General features: G+C 48.2%; 1 protein-coding gene across 2 annotated transcripts in view; it reads right to left on the bottom strand.

Moving 5' to 3' along the window:
• Positions 1–1,118: 1,118 nt before the first annotated feature.
• The window catches only part of LOC121272295 (polyunsaturated fatty acid 5-lipoxygenase-like), a 38,548-nt gene continuing 23,850 nt past the window's right edge, over positions 1,119–15,816 (bottom strand). For both annotated transcript variants that reach the window (XM_041178872.1, XM_041178873.1), the window contains 8 exons: positions 10,529–10,672; positions 9,478–9,681; positions 8,196–8,282; positions 7,866–8,035; positions 6,458–6,579; positions 4,821–4,921; positions 2,987–3,157; positions 1,119–2,037 (listed from right to left, as the gene is read on the bottom strand). In XM_041178872.1, the coding sequence (XP_041034806.1) occupies positions 1,861–2,037; positions 2,987–3,157; positions 4,821–4,921; positions 6,458–6,579; positions 7,866–8,035; positions 8,196–8,282; positions 9,478–9,681; positions 10,529–10,672 (1,176 nt within the window). In that variant the 3' untranslated portion in view covers positions 1,119–1,860. The remainder of the gene's footprint in view (positions 2,038–2,986; positions 3,158–4,820; positions 4,922–6,457; positions 6,580–7,865; positions 8,036–8,195; positions 8,283–9,477; positions 9,682–10,528; positions 10,673–15,816) is intronic.

The following is a 15,816-nucleotide window of genomic DNA, read 5'->3' as shown; positions in this document are numbered from 1 at the left end:
TGTCAGAGGGTCAGTACTGAGGGAGTGCTGCTCTGTCAGAGGGTCAGTACTGAGGGAGTGCTGCATTGTCAGAGGGTCAGTACTGTGAGAATGCTGCACTGTCGGAGGGTCAGTACTGAGGGAGTGCTGCACTGTCAGAGGCTCAGTACTGAGGGAGTGCTGCACTGTCAGAGGCTCAGTACTGAGGGAGTGCTGCACTGTCAGAGGGTCAGTACTGAGGGAGTGCTGCATTGTCAGAGGGTCAGTACTGTGAGAATGCTGCACTGTCAGAGGGTCAGTACTGAGGGAGTGCTGCACTGTCAGAGGGTCAGTACTGAGGGAGTGCTGCACTGTCAGAGGCTCAGTACTGAGGGAGTGCTGCACTGTCAGAGGGTCAGTACTGAGGGAGTGCTGCATTGTCAGAGGGTCAGTACTGTGAGAATGCTGCACTGTCGGAGGGTCAGTACTGAGGGAGTGCTGCACTGTTACAGGGTCAGTACTGAGGGAGGGCTGCACTGTCAGAGGGTCAGTACTGAGGGAGTGCTGCACTGTCAGAGGGTCAGTACTGAGGGAGTGCTGCACTGTCAGAGGGTCAGTACTGAGGGAGTGCTGCACTGTCAGAGGGTCAGTACTGAGAGAGTGCTGCACTGTCAGAGGGTCAGTACTGAGGGAGTGCTGCACTGTCAGAGGGTCAGTACTGAGAGAGGGCTGCACTGTTGGAGGGTCAGTACTGAGAGAGGGCTGCACTGTCGGAGGGTCAGTACTGAGGGAGTGCTGCACTGTCACAGGGTCAGTACTGAGGGAGTGCTGCACTGTCACAGGGTCAGTACTGAGGGAGGGCTGCACTGTCGGAGGGTCAGTACTGAAGGATAGCTGCACTTTGGAGGGTCAGTACTGAGGGAGGGCTGCACTGTCGGAGGTGCCATCCTTCGGATGAGACATTAAAACGAGGCGCCATCCACTCTTTCAGGTGGACATAAATGATTCCAGTAGCTACTATTTTGAAGGAGAGGAGGGTAATTCTCCCTGGTGTTCTGGCCAATATTTATCCTCCCATTGACATCACAGTAAGAAGATTGTCATTACTGATAAACTGGAGACAAAGCAAGTTGGTGAAGTATGAAACTGGACACAAATCCTTTTAGTGATAGTTGGTTTATTCACAGGCTGCAGCATTCCAAATGTCTGTCCCCTACCTATTCCCTGCTGTCTTCCTTTATAAGTGCTCCAGGTACTTAATGAACAACACCCTACACCTCTGTATCTTAACATAAAAAATACACCATTAATAGTTAACAGCCCACACATCTAAGATAGTCATTAATAAACCTGATAGAGAATTCAAGAGAAACTTCTTAACTCCAGGAAATGAGAATATGGAACTCACCACCACAGGGAGTGGTTGACGTGAATAGCTTAGATTCTTTTAAGGAGAAGTTAGGTAAACAAAAGTGAGAAAGGAATAAGAAGGTATGTTGATGGGGTTAGATGAAGAGGGGCATAAGGAAGGTCAGATGGAGATGGAGACCAGCATAGAGCAGTTGGGCCAAACAGCCTTTCCCTGTGCCGTAAATACAAGATAAGACTATGTTTGTCACCATTCCAGATTTTCCAGAAATACTGGAAGTGAAAATGTAGCAGCAGATTGTCCAACCCAAGCTTGAGGACACACAGAAACTATAATTACACCACAATTACCTGAACACAGTGATTGAAAACACACTGAGGGTGGCACTTCCAGCCAAAAAATTACTCAAAACTCCTGCCCCAACCCACCACCTTAGTAAATAATTATCCAATATCTCTAAAAGCATTCAGGTAACCATCAGGGGCCTGGGAGGGATCCACTACACTTTTCTCAGAGCCAGGCCACTCTGCCCTTTAGATGGTGATGCTGTTCTCGATGTTCTCAGGACAGAGGTACTCGTATTTCAGATCCAGGCCCTTGTTACGCTCCTGGATCATGTGATTGATCGTTTTCAGTTCTTCCTGAAATTTCTGGATGGTTTCCTTCACCGCCTCTTCGGTGAAATATTCCTCGTAATCGCCAAGTTTTTTCTGCAGGGAAATGAATGGTTGGTATTCAATCAGATGTGGGCACGTCCAGTTATAAACTGGGGCATCTTCATGCTGTAGGAGCCACACCCAAGGGGAATTGGAAACTCATTCCATTCAAGGTCCTCACATCCAGCAGACTGAGGTTATGTTCATCCCCACAATCTGACTGTTAACTCACTCTACCCGGTCTTGTCCCTGGGAACTGTCTGAACCTGAACCAGACTGTTCCCAAACTCTGCATCATATCTGACCCACAAGGTGCGCTTCTAGCCACAAATCTGTGCTGTTCCTCCCCCTTAACGTCGTCCAACTCTGGCCCTGTCTCAGCTCATCTGCTGCGGAAGTCCTCGTAACATGCCTTTGTTGCCTCCGGACTCGACTATTCCAACGCACTCCGGGCTGGTCTCTCAGATTCCCACCCTTGGCAAACTTGAGGTTGATCCAAAACTCTGCCGCCCATGCAGACTCGCACCAAGTCTTGTTCACCCAATAACCCTGTGTCGCTGACCCACATTGGCTACTGGTTAAATAAGGCCTCGATTTTAAAACTTTAATACTTATTTTCAAATCTCTCCATGGCCTCTGCCCCTCCCTATCTCAGTAATCTCCTCCATCCCTACAACGCCCTGAGATCACTGCACTCCTCCAATACTGGCCATCATGAGCATCACCGATTTTAATGCCTGCACCATTGGCCGCCGTGTCTTCAGGTCCAAAACTCTGGAATTCCCTCCCTAAACCTCTCCGCCTCCCACTCCTCCAAGACACTCCTTAAAACCTATCTCTTGGACCAAGCTTGTGGTCATCTGCCCTAATAGCTTATTATATGTCGCTGTGTCAAATGTTGTTTTTCTTAATTGTTGCTGTGAAGGACCTCGGGATGTTATATCAATAAAGGCACTATATAAATGCAGGTTGATGCTTCTGAGTCGATTAGTCAATTCCTTACCATTCCAGGCTGTGGAGGGCTAATGATCCAGGAAAATGCCATCTGGGTGCAGGACTGGGTGACATCCAGGAGTGATTCCATGATGTGCTCCATCGTCACGATCCCCTTGTTGGTTGGGGGAGGCTTCCGCATTGAGATAGGCGAGTTGGGGACCCAGGCACCCCAGTCATACTGTTTAACAAAGGAAGGAAAATCAATTTCAGTCAGGTAGAAAGACAGAAAGAACTTTCATTTACAGACCATCTTTCCCAATCTCAAAGAGCTTTGCAGCTTCTCTGATTGTCCAGGACTCTCTCCGGATTGGGTGACTAATCTCCCAGGTACTGCTGCTCACATCACTGCATTTACTACAGGTGTTCAGGGTCTTACTGAGACCACATCTGGAGTACTGTGTGCAGTTTTGGTCTCCTTATTCGAAAAAGGATATAATTGCGTTAGAAGCAATTTAGAGAATGTTCACTGGACTCATTCCTGGGTGAAGGGGTTTTCTAATGAAGAAAGATTGAACAGGTTGGGCCTACACCCATTGGAGTTTAGAAGAATGAGAGGCGATGTTATAGGAACATATAAGATCCTGAGGGGACTTGGTAGGGTGGATACCCAGAGGATGTTTCTTATTGTTGGGGAGACTAAAACTAGGGGTCATAGTTTAAAAATAAGAGATCTTCCTTTTAAGGCAGAGATGAGGAGAAGCTTTTTCTCCCACAAGGTCATTGGTTGTTGTGGAATTCTCTTCCCCAGAATGTAGTGGAGGCTGGATCTTTGAATTTATTCGAGGTAGAGTTGGACAGATTTTTGTTAGGCTAAGGGAGTCAAGGGTTATTGGGGGCAGACAGGGAAATGGAGCTGAGACCACAACCAGATCAGACATGATCTTGTTGAATGGTGGAGCGGATTTGAAGGGTCAAATGGCCTCCCCCTGCTCCTGTGTTCCTATGTTCCCAGGGGGAAACTCCCCCAGCTACTCTGGTGGGATTTGAACTCATGTCTCCAAATCATTAGACCTGGTCAAAGGTCCCATAGGCTGTATTTGTACATTTTCACAACTAAGCAGCAGCCTAGAGAGTAACTTGCAGGCCACTGGCAAGCAGTGCCCTTTAAGATAGCAACAAACAAATTCAAAGTACCACACACTGAACTCAAAAGGCCATGCACCTTGAAATTTATTTAGAGGGGACGCTGATCACTAGTCCAGGAACATTATCACTGTGGAGGCCTTGTGGTGCAGTAGATAGTGTCCCTGCCTCTGAGCCAGAAACTTGGGGTTCATGACCTGCTTCAGGACTGAGCGACCATGGAAGGTGGGTTTATAATGTGGCCAAACAGGTTGATTATCAACCTGTAAATCCTTCCAATACACCAATGGCAGGCGGTAAGAGTGAGAGAGCCTCATGATCAGTCATGCAGGATGGAGCCCCTCAAGCCAGAGCCTGTGTTAACAACTAGTAACCTGTTCCAGGAAAAACTGGCCATGGAAATGGATGGAAACACATGATCTGTCTGACTCATCGACCACTAGGCAATGGAAGAATTCTCCCAAACCCTGTCTCTCTTGCTCTCTCTCTCTCCATCGATCTGCATATTTGAATGTTTTCCAGCATTAGTTTTGAGCTCTGTTGAGAGACTCTGCAGCTCAATGGACTGTCAGCACTGCACGTTGAGGCTCACACATGAGGTATGTCTGCTGACTGAGTTAGCGACGAAAGAGTACCAAGGTCTGGGGAAATATAATTCACCCAAAAGGAAAGATCATGGCAAGAGAAACGACAGAAGTAGAACCCGATAAACCAACAACAAAACTGCACAGAGCACCTGAGCGATCTGAAAGAGTTACCTGTCCGTTATTTATGGCTGCATGCTGGGCACTGCAGGTGAAGATTACCACGGTGAGGAATTTGCAGAGTTCCACCCTCGTACTCAACGATGTCGGGAATCCTGAAAGATAGGCATCTTTGGGTAATAAAGCCAACAGGAGACCAGATCGAGGGAGCTTTATTCTGCAGTCGCCTGGGCTGTACGTGCACTGGGAGTGCTCAGAGGATGGATGTTCCATTCACCGGGGTCACCATCACTTTTACGAGGACAAGTCAAACTTCCCTTAACAATGCGAGAAAGAGCAGCAGTAGGCCACAGGCCTCAAGTCTGTCTCACCACTCAAAATGGCTGATCTACCTAAACTCTATTTGCCCGTCCTATCCCCACATGCCTTCATTCCCTTGGCGCCCAAAAACCTTGAATAAAGTCAATGCCTGAGTATCCACAGTTGTCCAGCTTACAGAATTACAAGAAGTCACATTGCTTTCAGTGAAGGAATTTCTTCTGATCTCAGTCCAAACTGGCTGACCCTCTTTGAAATCCACCCCTAAATCCTCAACAAGCTCAACAGGTTTTACACTGAAAAATGGTCAACACCAAATTAAATGGTAAAGAAACAAATTAATATTTGGGTAAAATACAGAATAAAACTTCCTCCTCACTAGCCCATCAAACACTCCCAGGACAGGTACAGCACGGGGTTAGATACAGAGTAAAGCTCCCTCTACACTGTCCCCATCAAACACTCCCAGGACAGGTACAGCATGGGGTTAGATACAGAGTAAAGCTCCCTCTACACTGTCCCCATCAAACCTCCCAGGACAGGTACAGCACGGGGTTAGATACAGAGTAAAGCTCCCTCTACACTGTCCCATCAAACACTCCCAGGACAGGTACAGCAAGGGGTTAGATACAGAGTAAAACTCCGTCTACACTGTCCCCATTAAACACTCCCAGGGCAGATACAGCACGGGGTTAGATACAGAGTAAAGCTCCGTCTACACTGTCCCCATGAAACACTCCCAGGGCAGGTACAGCATGGGGTTAGATACAGAGTGAAGCTCCCTCTATACTGTCCCCGTTAAATGCTCTCATCCAGGGGAAGGTCATCCATCATTGCTCCTGATGTGCTCTAATGATAATGGATCATTAAATTATAAGGGTTTCTGATAGAACAAGTAGGGAGAAATTATTTAATCTGGCAAGTGATAACCAGGCGTCAAAATAAGCTGCAGGGAAAATGAGGAGAAATCTCCTCACTCAAAGTTGTTAAGATCTTTAGCGCATGACCTGAAATGGTGATGGAATCAGGAAGATAGGCTGTTGGATAAGTACTTGAAGAGGAATAATTAGCAGGGTTATGTCGTGGAGGCTGGGCTTTGAGGCTAATTCGGATAGCTCTTTCAAAGAGCCCGTACAGACATGATGGGTTGAATGGCCTCTTTCTGTGCTGCAAGATTCTATGGCCGGGATTTTCCGGCCCCATTGTGGCAGGTTTCCCTGCGGCACCGGCAGCGAGCCTTTCAAACCTCCGATGACTTCAGCAGGACTCCGAGCTCCCGCTGGTGGGAGAGGCTGGAAAATCACACCCTCTGATTTCATAGGGAGAAGAACAGATTAACTTTTTGGATCACGAACAAGTTTTCATTCACTTACCAGAGTTTTTAAGGTCTTGTAATCCAACTTCAGTCAGATCCTGAATCCAGGCCTGAAGCTCAGGATCGTTCTTTACTAGCTGGTCGTTCTCATAGTAGAATGTCACAATGTTGGAGACGAAACTGAAGATCATATTCAGATGTGTTAATGATCAGTGATGAGTGCAAAACATGCAATGCATAGTCTTCAGGGTTTTGTTTAATTCCTTCGAGGGATGTGAGCATTCATGGAAAGGCCAGCCACTGGCTTTGGATCCCTAGTTTCCACAAGAAGGTGGTGGACTGCCTTCTTGAGTCACCATAGAGTGATGGTGCTTTCACAGTGCTGTTAGGGAGTTCCAGGGTTTTAATCCAGTGACCATGAATGAACGGCCAGTACATGTCCCAATTCGAGATGGTATGCGAATTGGAGGGGGATTTGGAAGTTGCTGTGCGTCCGCTGCCCTTGTCCTTCTGGGTGGTAGAGGTCACGGCTTTAAGAGGTCATACCACAGAAGCCTTTGTAAGTTGCTGCAGTGAATCCTGTGGGCAGTGGAGGGGTGAGTGTTTGTGATTCGGTGATGAGGTGCCAATCATGTGGGCTGCTTTGTCTTGGATGGTGAGTGCTGCTACAACCTCATCTATCCACGCAAATGGACAGTATTCCATCACAGGAATAGGAACATGAGAGCAGGAGGAGGCCATTCAGCCCCTCGAGGGTGTTCCACCATTCAATTGGATCATGTTTGATCTGTATTGTGATTCCATTTACCCATCTTGATTCTACAACACATAATATCCTGGTCCAACAAAAGTCCAGCAATCGCTGCTTTGAAATTTCCAATTGACCTCCAGTCTCATGTGCGTTTTTGGGGAGGGAGCTCCAGATTTTCACCATTATGTGTTGAGGAGTTCTTCATGATGGTGCTGAATGGCAGAGCTTAAATTTTAACTGTTTTCCCCTTTGTTGTGGACTTCCCATCCCTTCCCCACCACACGCACTAAAGGAAACAGTTTCTCTCTATCCACCTGATCAAATGTTTTAATCCTTGTGAACACCTCAAATAGATCAGCCTGTACCTTCGATACTTAAGGAAGTGCAAAATAATTCAATGCAAATTATCCACATAATTTAACCGTTTTAGCCCCAGTATCATTCTGACAAATCTATGCTGCACCCACTCCAATATATCCTTCCTGAGGTCTGGTGCAGTGCCTGGAATTGAATGCAGTTACTCCAAATATAGTTTAACCAGAGCTTTATACAACTATAAACTAACTTCCAACCCTTTGTATGCCAATCCCTTGTGTGGTGAAATTAACATTCCATTCATCTTCTAATTCAATCAGTGAGTATTGCTTATACACAGGGTCCTGAGAGCTTTAAACTCTCAAACGTCTCACTGGATGAACCCTAACTTATCATTTACCTGTGAATCGCTGACCATACCAACAAGCCATCATCCTTATAACAGTAGCCCTTTATGTCTTTGACTCCATGGTGCTCCAGACGTTCTGGTAGACACAATGATTGGTAGGTCAAGGCTTGGAACTCTTTCTGAGATAGCACAAGGAGACCCTCAGCTCCAATACCAAAAGCCTTTGGAGTAAACGTAAGAGACTTGTTCAGAGATTGGATGGACACTGTACTGAAAGCATTTTAACATCCCAGCATTAATATTTCTCACTTTAGCAAGCACAAAATATATTTTAAGTGCAATCAAGAAGACAGGATAAAGATGATGTAAAGCAAGACTCACTTTGGCGATAATTCCATCTGAACTCATCAGATCCTTTCTGGCATTGGTGTTTACGTGCATCGTATATCTCACATGAGGAGCCAGAAGCTAAAACCCAAACATAGATTATTGAAATTGGAAGCAGGTAAAATGTGACTCATGTTGAAATATTAAACTGGAGATTACGGTGAGGTCCAAGGACACTCAGGACACGTGATGAATTGCTGCCATTTAAACCAATCAATTTTGTGCAGAATCTCAAAAGATCATACTATTTTCCATTCACATCCCATCTTTCACAAGTTATGACACTGTTTGAAGAAAAGTACAGCGCTAATCCCCCGTACCCCCCACAAAATGCTGGTGACCGACGTGGTAATTGACAATGTTAGAAATGCAGGGCCCTTTAAGAGTAAACCAGGACAAGTTTCAGAGTGAGCTGAGTGCATGTGATGCTTACTGAAGCCTGTGTTTAAGAGTTGGGATTTCCCCAGTAAGGGGCTGCTTCTGGAGTAGTATAAGATCCAGAAGGGAAGAGTGGGATTTGGTATATATACCAAACTGTACTTTAACAATAAAACAGTTATGAATCACAGAACATCCGCTGCTGCCTGATTTGGTTAATGTATGTCCACCTGTGAAACAGTGATAGTCAGATCCAGTTGCGAATCATTGGAATTCTCTGCCCCAGAGGGTTGTGGATGCTCAGTTGTTAAAGACTGAGATCGATAGTCTTTGGGGGCAACATGGAAATCAAGAGATGGCTGGAGAAGGCGGGAAAGTGGAGTTGTTGAGACAGAAGATCAGTCGTGATTTTATTGAAAGGCTGAGCAGGTTCGAGGGGCCACATGACCTTCTCCTGCCTCTTATATTCTTCTAACTGCATTACCATGTAAATGTGCTTTGTAATGCGATGATGCAGATTCTTAATTGTAACTGTTGCATTGATGAAATATAGAAAGAATCTTGCACGCAATCTTCCCCTTGCCAGATTCCAGGTGATTACTGCTTCAGCTTGTTCAAAGCTGAAACCATCTATCATCTTTAACCAAAGGAACAAGGGACGATTTTAACCCTGCTGTCCATGGGAACTGGGAACTGGGCAGGCAGTTAAAATTGCTGATGTTCCAGAGGCTGTGATTTTAACCTGTTTTGCCCAGCAGTCGGAACGGGAACCTGCCGGAGAGTGGCGGGGACCCTCCTTGATGTGCACAGACTGGGATCAAATGAGACATGGCCACAGCTACCGGCTGCAAATGCCCCAAGTTAAAATGGGAACTACATTCGGTCTCGTGTTTCGTACCTTGTAAATGGGATGCACGGAGGGCAGCTGTCTGAGGGTGGCGACGCTGAATGACTCGGCGATCAGGTGAGTCTTCAGAAGGTGGGAGATCAGCTCAAAGTGCTGGGTATCTGAACTCCGCACCCAGATCTTAGCCAGCAGCCAGTCGAGTTCAGAGTCCGAGGGAAGGAAAATGGGATTGTCTTCTCCTGGGGTTTGCTTCAGCTGTAAGGAACATTAATACGGAACATTATGAACCCCATCTATCATGCAACAACAAGCTGCATTTATATAGCTCCTCCAATGTACTAAAACATCTCAAGGCATTTCATAGGAGGGTTATCAATTAAAATGTGACGACAAACCATGTAGGGAGATATGTGGCAGATGCCCAAAAGCGGTAGGCTTAAAGGAGGTTCGATAAAGAGGAGAGAAAGGTGGAGAGGTTTAGGGAGGGAATTCCAGAGCATGGGGTATACACTATGGTGAAGCAATTAAAATTGGGGTGGTGCACTAAGAGGCCAGAGTTGGAGGATCGCAGATATCATAGTGATCTCAAAGGCTATTACGGCTGGAGGAGATTACAGAGATAAAGAGGGGCTACGGCCATAGAGGGATTTGAAAACAAGGATGAGAATTTTGAAATTGAGACAATGTAAGTCAGCGAGCACAGTGGGGTGGTGAGTGAATGGGACTTGGATAGAGGTGGCCTGCAACATGTAAAGGAAGCATTCTGCCCTGCTAGGTATTTATTTTATATAAATAGGAAGCAGTTACATTCCTCCGAGGCTACATCGGATACCTTAAATGGAGCAATGTGTTTCATACCCAACCCCGACTCACAAACTGCTCAAGGAAAATCAGCTTTAAATTGTCACAATGCTTGAACCAGATACAAATTCACATGGATAGGATATAATACAGAAAGTAGAATGGGGAATGTACAAGAGGACTGAATTGGAGGAGTGCAGAGATCTCGGAGGATTGTAGGGCTGGAGGAGGTAACAGTGATAGGGAGGGGGGTGGTGGGAAGGATATGAACTAGGAACCAATGTGGGGTTACAGCTCCTACCTGGATAGCAATAGGCATCATCTGGTTCTGTTTGTTAAGGTGGAGCAGACAAATGGGTGCTGCCAGGTACTGCTGGACGCCTTTAATGACATTGGCAGGAATCCCATCCAACATCTCATAATTCACAATGAAGATGTTCCCATCCTGTACAAACATGGAGAGAGGGAAACAACAGAAATAGTTCAATAGTCAGATATTGTCCGAATACCGTATCCTTTATAACCACAGGATTCCAATGGTGTCTCTGTTCGCCTCATCGTCTACCCACACAAATTTTGGATCATGCTGCTAACCCATATCCTAACACGCATCAAGTTCCATTCACTTATGGTGCTGGGGTTCAGGACCTCTGCTCAGGGCTAGAGAGGAACTTGAAGTAGGAGGCGGAAAGATCCAGTTGTCGTGGTCGACCTAGGTACCAATGACATAGGTGGAACTAGGAAAGAGGTTCTTTGTAGAGAGTTGAAAACAAGGATGAGAATTTTGAAGTTGAGACAATGTAGGTCAGCAAGCATGGCGGGTAGGGGGGTGGTGATGAGTAATGAGGGGGGTGGAGAGCTAGACACTAAGCTGAAAAGCAGGAGCTCAAAGACAATAATCCCTGTATTATTACCTCAGTTGCATGCAAATCGGCACCGGCTACATAAAATTAGAGAGATGATAATGTGGCTCAAAGACTGGTGTTGGGGAAGTGGGTTCTGGTTTGTGGGGCACTGGCACCAGCACTGGAGAAAGTGAAGGCTGTACCATTGGGACGGTCCACACCTGAACGGTGCTGGGATTGGAGTTCTTGCGAACTGCATAACTAGGGAAGTAGAGAGGGTTTTAAACTAAATAGTGGGGGCAAGAGATCAAATGTGGAAAGATGTGGTATATCAAAGCGTAGAGACAAGGTAAGAGAGGAAAATAATAATATGAGGAATGAGGGTCAGAGAATGGCAGGAAGGGACAAAGAGAAAATAACCTAAGAATCAAGACTAGATATCACAAAGATATCAAAGACTAAACTAATTTTCCGGCTGACATGCGGGTGGGGGAGCCCCATGTCATCGCTTAAAATGTTCATGTTTTACACAAAGTTTTAATTGCTGAAAGTGTTTAAAAGTTGCCTGTGTGATTGTTGGCAGTTCTCATCGATTTCCAAGAGCTTCCTGTGTACTTTGAAACCAGTCTGCAGACAGTAATGTTTATCAGGCCTGCAGCTTTCCGGAGCCCTCCATTTAGTCTGGGGGTGTGGGTTCTGACCTCTCCACTGGAGACAGCTCCCCTGAGGAGGAAGGGAGGGATAAAATAAGGAGGAGGCCAGGACAGGACAATCAGCCTCCAGGGGAGCCACCTTTGGGAGGCCAGGTGCAGGCACAAGGGGTGCAGGGCCAAGAGGTTGTCCAAGGTGCAATGGGCCACAGAAGACACCACTATCCTGCTATCAGGGTATACAGGTGGCGAAGCAGCTACCTCAAATATGACTGAGGTGCTGTGCCGAAGGAGGCTCCAACACTCAAGGGAGACAATCAACTAAACCTGTCAGATGATTGGCCCTGAGATCTCCCCTAACTGTGTGGGTGGACACCCCATGCCAGCGGCTCTGAAGCTCACAGTTGCCCTCCACTTCCATGCCCCTGGCTCCTTCCAGGGCTTGGGGGGTGATCTTTGCGGTGTCTCCCAATCAGCAGTGCACACTTATGTCAAGCAGGTCATAGACGCTCTGTTCAGACGTGCATTGACCTTCATCCACTTCCGCTGCGACCAGACAAGTCAGGCACAGCGAACCAGAGGCTTTGTGGCCATTGCTGGCTTCCCCTGTGTCCAGGGTGCTATAGACTGTACTCATGTGGCCATCAAGGCGCCAGCAGGTGAGCCCAGTGCCTTGAACAACAGGAAGGGCTTCCACTCCATGAACATGCAGATAGCGTGTGATCACAGGATGCAGATTTTACAAGTCTGTGCAAGGTACCCAGGCAGCTCCCACGACGCCTACATCTTCAGACACTCCCAGGTGCCGGGGCTCTTCAGTGCTCCGGCTCGGCTGGTTGGTTGGCTGCTGGTTGACAAGGACTATCTCCTCAGAAGGTGGCTCATGATGCCACTACGTCATCCAAAAACAGAAGCTGAGCAGCAGTACAATAGGAGCCAGGGCACCATGAAGGCTGGACCGCTCAGGGGGCGCACTCCAGTATCCCAAAATCACGTCTCTCTGATAGTGGTAGTCTGCTGCGCCCTGCACAATCTTTCGCTGGAAAGGGGGGATGCAGTTGACGATGAAGACCTTGACGCCCTGGATGAGGCTGCACATGATGAATCCAGCAGTGCCTCAGAGGATGAGGAAACACAGGGCGATGATGAGGGGCAACACACCGACCTGTAATTACACCAAGGAGGCAGGGACACCCGGGACACTTTAATCCAAAGAACCTTCAGCTAGCTCCACACTCATGGATCAGCAGGAACACGTTGCTGGCACTTCCACACTTGACACTTAGGTGCCACATCTTCCATCCATTCAGCTGCAACTAAGAGCTTAGTACAGAAACATCAATGTCCATTCAAACACTCATGATAAATATGTGAAAAAGAAAAATGCACCACAAACAAAAGACCCTCAGCCATGGTAACAAAGGTGGACTTTATTCTGTCTAAAAGAAAAGCAAACAACACTCCCTGCAATAAGAAAAATTTGAGTCTCTATTCTAAGGGCAACAAAAAATCACCAGTGACATACCCGTGGAGTGCCTAACGTGGCTTATGCTTACGTTTGCAGGTGCTACGTCTAGGTGCCACCCCATCGCTCGGAGTAACTTGTGAGACAGCCTGCTGACTCTGCTGTCCTATTGGTCTCGATGACCTTGGCGGGCGTCCTCTGGCCCGTGGAGCCTGTGATGGCTCCGGCTGGGAGGGAGTGGCTCATTCTTCAACTGGCACGTCCCCAGTTGTTGCAGCTTCAATGGAAGAAACATTAACTGGCAGAGGGGCAGAGGAGCTGCTGCCCTCATGCGGAGCGCCCTGAGAGGAGCTCACAGCGACGACAAACAGCTGCTGCATCGAAGTGAGCTCCCTTTCGACCTCCCTGCTCACCGCAGATGCATGGACACCGAGTGCCGATGCTTGGTGTCCACAACATCTCCCACATTGGGAATGACCACCCATGGCCAGTACCACTGTGAGGGCTTGCAGATCAGAGCATATCCCAATCATTAAATGTTCCATTCGATTGAAGTCCCTCTCTATGAGAGTCGCCAATCTCTCACTGGAGGAAGTCTGAAGCTGTGCCCTAAAGGCCAAACCTTCACGTGCTCTCTGCCTAGACTCCTCCGTTGCAGAGAGCAGCTGAAGCATTCCCTCATGCAACCCTGCCAGATGCAAATGCACTTCCTGCTGCCCATCCTGCAGCTGCTGCATTAGGGACAACTCCAGAGGCACGTCATCAGTGCCGGACTCAGTATGTGCCTCGACCCATGCAGCCCTCCGGCTGCTGGAGCCATCGGCACTCTCTACCCCTACCATCTCCTCCAGTGATTGTGATGTGCCCTCTCCACTGTGACCCGGGACACTAGCTGACGGTAAAGTCCCCACTGAGATGTGTGTGTCTGCGCTGGTGCCTGGCTGGCTGAAATGTTGTGCCGCAAGTTGCACTTGTTGGTCCTCAGGTATGGAGGGGGAGCGGTGTCGAGGTGCGGGTCGCTCTGGTGAAATTAACAACTAGGACAGTGCATCAGTTAGTGTACATTCAGATCAACCTTTCATCCCTTTCACCCCCAGCCTCATAAGTCGCTCACCCTTCAAGACCCTAAGGAGATGAATATTGGTGAGGTGGAAGAGTCAAGAGGAGCCCCAATCATTAAAGGCACATGCAGACAGGCTGGTCAAATGGCCTCAGGAGTGCCACATGGCATGTTATGAACCATAGGATTGGGGAGAGTGGGGAGAGCGCAGAGGTACCTGACCTGGATGCATTGTGGCCTGGATAGTTGCGGGGCTGAGGAAACATCGCAAACAGTTGCGACATTTGTCGTCGATCACAGGAGATTGAGACATAATTGGCCTTCATTCTGTTAGGAGGGGCATAGACCAGGTGGGCAGAAGGCAACGTTTCCCCTTGGCGCAGGGATGAGTAACATGGTGGCATTTATCTAAGTTGAGCCATGAGGTTCACAGCTGAGGTGCTGGGGACCTTTTGGACAGAGTAATGTGGGGCGCACTGGCTGAAAGGGTGCTGGAGGTCCCAAACCCCCTCAGATGGAATAAGTCTTTGGCTGTGCAGCAGCGATCCAATGGCGTGTTAGACCTTGGGGATAGTGGTCACAAATGGGATAAGTTGACTTTAGAAGGTGATGGAGATGCGATTCCTCAAGGGGACGAGGGTCCCTTCTGTATGACCCACACGTCAGAATGTCTCAGTCTGTGAATGAGCATTGTTTCAGCATTAACGATTGCAGCAGCCGTCAGTGGGTTGGATGGTGGGCAGACAGAGTGCATGAGACTGTGGACCTCAAATACCTGGCTGTTGGACCCCAGCCTCGCCGCCCCAGGCCTCCTGCCTCCTGCCCAGCTCCATGGCCTGCTCTTCAAAGAGTGTGAGGCGCTGGAGGAGGGCGTGCCCACCTCCAGTCCTCTGGCGCTCCCGGGCATTGTGGTGACTTTTTGCCTGCAAAACAGAGAAGATTTATTGGGGCTGATCGCTCATGTACTCTGCACGCGCACGCTGCACCCTAACCACTGTGGTCCATCTGAGGCCTCAAGTGGCTCCTGTCCACACTACTGGTGATCAGTCCCCAGAAGATAGTACAGCTGGTCCCAACCCCCTCCCCCAACGGCCACCTTGGACAAATTCGGCGTCCATCACTTTGAATAGCACACGGGTCTTAGCGCCCATGGCAAAGAGGCGCAACTAGGTGGGGGGCCAATGCCAGCAGATGCCACTTGGCCAAAACAGCTTGAGGCACCCCTTGCACCTTCTCATCACCATCAATATGACATGTGTTGGAGTTCTGAGTATGTGTCTAGCTGCCTCCCCTGCAGGTTGCCCCCAGACTACTCAAATGCCACAAAGACCAACAAACGCTGTGGGGAGAACCCTTATTCTCCTCAACCACTAAGGCTGATGTAAGCATGGGCAGTACCCATTTGCCCACCTAGCGTGTGCCAGATGCCCTATGTAGTAACAACAGCAAGACATGGTGGGGGCTCAAAGGCTAAGGCTGCCTTCTGGGTCAAATGGCCAAGACTGACATGGTACTCACCCGTCCAGAGCGCAGCAAATCATTGAATCTTTTCCTGCACTGGGTGCCAGT

This window comes from Carcharodon carcharias, chromosome 33, assembly GCF_017639515.1.
Source record: "Carcharodon carcharias isolate sCarCar2 chromosome 33, sCarCar2.pri, whole genome shotgun sequence".
Lineage (NCBI taxonomy): Eukaryota > Metazoa > Chordata > Chondrichthyes > Lamniformes > Lamnidae > Carcharodon > Carcharodon carcharias.
The sequence above is the reverse complement of the archived record's forward strand: the minus strand, read 5'-3'. Positions and strand labels throughout refer to the sequence as shown.